General features: G+C 46.0%; 1 protein-coding gene across 1 annotated transcript in view; it reads left to right on the forward strand.

Annotated features, from left to right (window-relative positions):
* Positions 1 to 710: 710 nt before the first annotated feature.
* The window catches only part of LOC108790437 (1,25-dihydroxyvitamin D(3) 24-hydroxylase, mitochondrial), a 19,997-nt gene continuing 16,900 nt past the window's right edge, over positions 711 to 3,807 (forward strand). Inside the window, exons 1-2 of the mRNA XM_018560693.1 lie at positions 711 to 1,050; positions 3,327 to 3,517. Of these exons, the coding sequence (XP_018416195.1) occupies positions 811 to 1,050; positions 3,327 to 3,517 (431 nt within the window). The 5' untranslated portion in view covers positions 711 to 810. The remainder of the gene's footprint in view (positions 1,051 to 3,326; positions 3,518 to 3,807) is intronic.

The following is a 3,807-nucleotide window of genomic DNA, read 5'->3' on the forward strand; positions in this document are numbered from 1 at the left end:
AACCTATTTTCAGATATCTGACTGTGCAGGTTGTAGGGGGCGTGAAGGTGCAAGGGTCACAGCCTAAAAACGTGAGAGAGCCAATGGAGGGTTAATAAGTGCGCTGCATGCATGTACGCATTAGCACAAACGTTACATTGTTTACATCATGAGATGACCGCGGATGCAGATTTTCTTTTTATTATTGATTCTATGGATTATTTTTACGCGGATGTGTGCATGGTGCAAACCACACCCCTCCGGTCAGATGCGCAAAAAAAAATATATGCGCTGCATTTTTGTGGCCATGTGCATGAGCCCTAAGAAAGCCTGCAGCCTTCAGATACAACGCTTTTAATGAAAGTTCTAAAAAGTTGACTTGCAATTGATACGTTGTGTCCCTTTAAGGAAGATCGATAGATATGGGGAGGTGAGGGAGTGCAGCCCTAAGGTTTCTGTGACCCCTATCAGCCCTGTGTGACACCTGAGAGCAAACAAAGTAAATGAGGGAAGAAGAAAAAAAAAGTCAACTCTGCAGGCAAAGCAAGTCCGTCCTCCAAGAGGTGACTAATCAGTGGAGTTCTCTGTGGAACGCCTTTATCTTGGGATCTGGCTCCTGCCTGACGCTCCCATGCCAAGAAAACAGCCCTTCAATGAACTCAAAGTACCAGAGCACCCTCCTGACGGAGGTACTCCATCACCTAATAGGGCTTCTCTGATTGGCCGGGGATTGTTGTGCAGCAGACCTTTCTGACACCTCAACTGTCTATATATACCATAGCTAAAAATGCAGATGATTACAGCTGCTGCAAGCCTGCTCCTGTTCACACCATGGCCACCAAAATCAAAGCAGAGAAGCTGTGGATGATGCTCAAGTCCAGGTACATCAGCCTGCACCACAGCATCCCCGGCGCCACAACCTGCGACCTGAAAACCCAGGGGCTTCCGGTGCCGCCCCCACAGTGCCCGTACTCCGCGTCCACCCTGCCCGGACCCACCAACTGGCCCGTGCTGGGCAGCCTTGTGGACATACTGCGCAAAGGAGGGCTGAAGAGGCAGCACCAGGCACTGGTAAATCCTTAAAATAAATGACATTTTTTTTTTTTTGTGTGTGTTTTTAGTTATTTTTCTATTTTTTTACTTGGTTTTATATTTTTTTTATTTGGTATTATCTATTTTATTTTACATTCATTTTTTTTCATTTTAACTTTTTTATTGGAACTTTTCTTTATTTTATATTCTTTTGTTTTGGCTTTTTTTTTAAGCTCAGTTTACTTTTATGCATTTTCATTGTTATTTTATTCATAGCTTAATTTACTTTTTCTTTTTTTATGTTATTCTCTAATCTTTTTGTACAGTGAGGGATTTTCCAAAGGTAAAATTGTAGAAAATTGCTTTTAGAGCGTGAAGGGTTAACAGCAGCAGGTCTCTGTAATACCGCGAAGACGGCGGTATGCAAATCGTTTTTTTAGTGATCTGAGTAGGGCAGGCTGAGCTCTGTTGCTGTTTGCTGATTCCCACGTGTTGGCTCGTTGCCTTATTTTAATACGAGCCTTGAGAGCTTATTTAACCCCGTAAGGTCCACTATTATGTCCCGGCTAACCTCACAGTGCACATCTGGCTTGCATTCATAGGCGCAAGAACACCTTTCTCATCACTGCATCCAGGTTGTCACATCCAACGATGGCCGGTGATCACTGTCATTGGGCAGTGATTACCCAACAAGATGGCACTGCCATACACATCTGCCTCTTGTTGCCCCTGGGCGCAGTGAGTTGCGTCTCGGGAAGAGACATTAGGACGATGTTTTTCTTGTTTGTTATTTTTTTAGCATGCAGAGAAAACTGACAGCAAGCTCAATCTAGATTTAAGGGGAACCGGCAACTGCTGGATGGACTAATTCTCTATGAGAATATTATTTATTATTTTAATAATTAAAGTGTCAAACCGGCCAAGAGTTCTTTTTTTTTTTTAGTTTTGTATATATTGGGGAAGGATTATAACCTGTATCAGCTTTTTTGCCATAGGAGAGACTCCCCTTCAATTACTGTGATTTGGTCACCATTGGGACCTCTAGAAACTGGGTTGACATTTTCATAATGAGAAGATTGCAGACCCCCCATGATCACCACCAATACCATCACTATCATCACACCACTACCGCCACCAATAGCACCAATACCATCCTCACCACTACTACCACCACTAATACCATCACTACCATCCCCACCACCACTACCACCACCAATACCATCCTCACCACCACTACCGCCACCAATAGCACCACTACCATCACCACCACCAATACCATCACTACCATCCCCACCACCAATACCATCCTCACCACCACTACCACCACCAATATCATCACTACCATCCCCACTACCACCACCAATACCATCCTCACCACCACTACCACCACCAATACCATCCTCACCACCACTACCACCACCAATACCATCACTACCATCCCCACCACCAATACCATCACTACCATCCCCACCACCACCACCATCACTACCATCCCCACCACCACCACTACCACCACTAACATCACCACCACTACCATCCCCACCACTTCCACCACTACCACCACCAATACCATCCTCACCACCACCAATACCATCCCCACTACCATTACCATCACTACCATCTCCACCATCACTATCACCATCACCACCATTACCATCAATACCATTCTCACCACCACTACTACCACCAATACCATCACTACCATCCCCATCACCACCATCATCACCACCACTATCATCACCACCACCGTGAGGAGTTTATAAAGCTCTCTTTATACTATCAATGTGTTGCCATGCGTTTCTTTTTTTATGCATTCACTTTGAATGCACGCTTAACAAGCATCAATACACAATAAAATCATGCTCTTCTATTCAGCAATGCAGCACGCCACACCGTTCGGATCACTTGTACCTGTACATTGTGCTCAAGGGATGATCTGTTGCTTTACACCAGGGACAGGCACACAGCTATTGTAGAACTACAAGTCCCATGAGGCATTGCAAGAATTTGACAGGCATGACTACTGGGGTCAAGACATTGTGGGATATGCAGGTTCCCCACCGTTGGAGGTTGCCTGCCCCTTGTTTACACTACATGGGGTGACATCATAATGCATAATTCACACGCCTAGAAGTGAATAGAGATTAGGGTCCCTTATGGCAGCCAGTGTTCACAACATGCCGGTTCAGCTTCGTGATATACATTGTGGGTTTTGGTGCAGGATGATGTCCTGTAGCCATGAAGGATGTAGTGGTTGGGGATGCCAGTCTAGCGGTGTACCGTTACATGTCCATTTTTTCTCTCTCTCTCCCCAGGCCGGCTACCACAAGCAGTTTGGGAAAATTTTCCGCATGAAGCTGGGATCGTTTGACTCCGTCCACATCGGGGATCCCTGCCTCTTAGAAGCCTTGTACAGAGAGGAGAGCAACTACCCTAAAAGACTGGAGATCAAGCCCTGGAAGGCTTACCGAGACTACCGGGACGAAGCCTACGGTCTCCTAATATCGTACGTAAATACTAAATATACATTGTGGTCTGTTCAGGATCAGTCCAATTCAATTTGACATTTTAAGGTTTCATGGATGCTGTACACCTGCTGTGCCCATTATGAGGAGCTCCCACCATCCGTGTGCTGAGTTCCCAGGTCTGTACACCTGCTGTGCCCATTATGAGGAGCTCCCACCATCCCTGTGCTGAGTTCCCGGGTCTGTACACCTGCTGTGCCCATTATGAGGGGCTCCTACCATCCCTGTGCTGAGTTCCCGGGTCTGTACACCTGCTGTGCCCATTATGAGG

This window comes from Nanorana parkeri, unplaced genomic scaffold, assembly GCF_000935625.1.
Source record: "Nanorana parkeri isolate BGI_ZX_2015 unplaced genomic scaffold, ASM93562v1 scaffold474, whole genome shotgun sequence".
NCBI lineage: Eukaryota > Metazoa > Chordata > Amphibia > Anura > Dicroglossidae > Nanorana > Nanorana parkeri.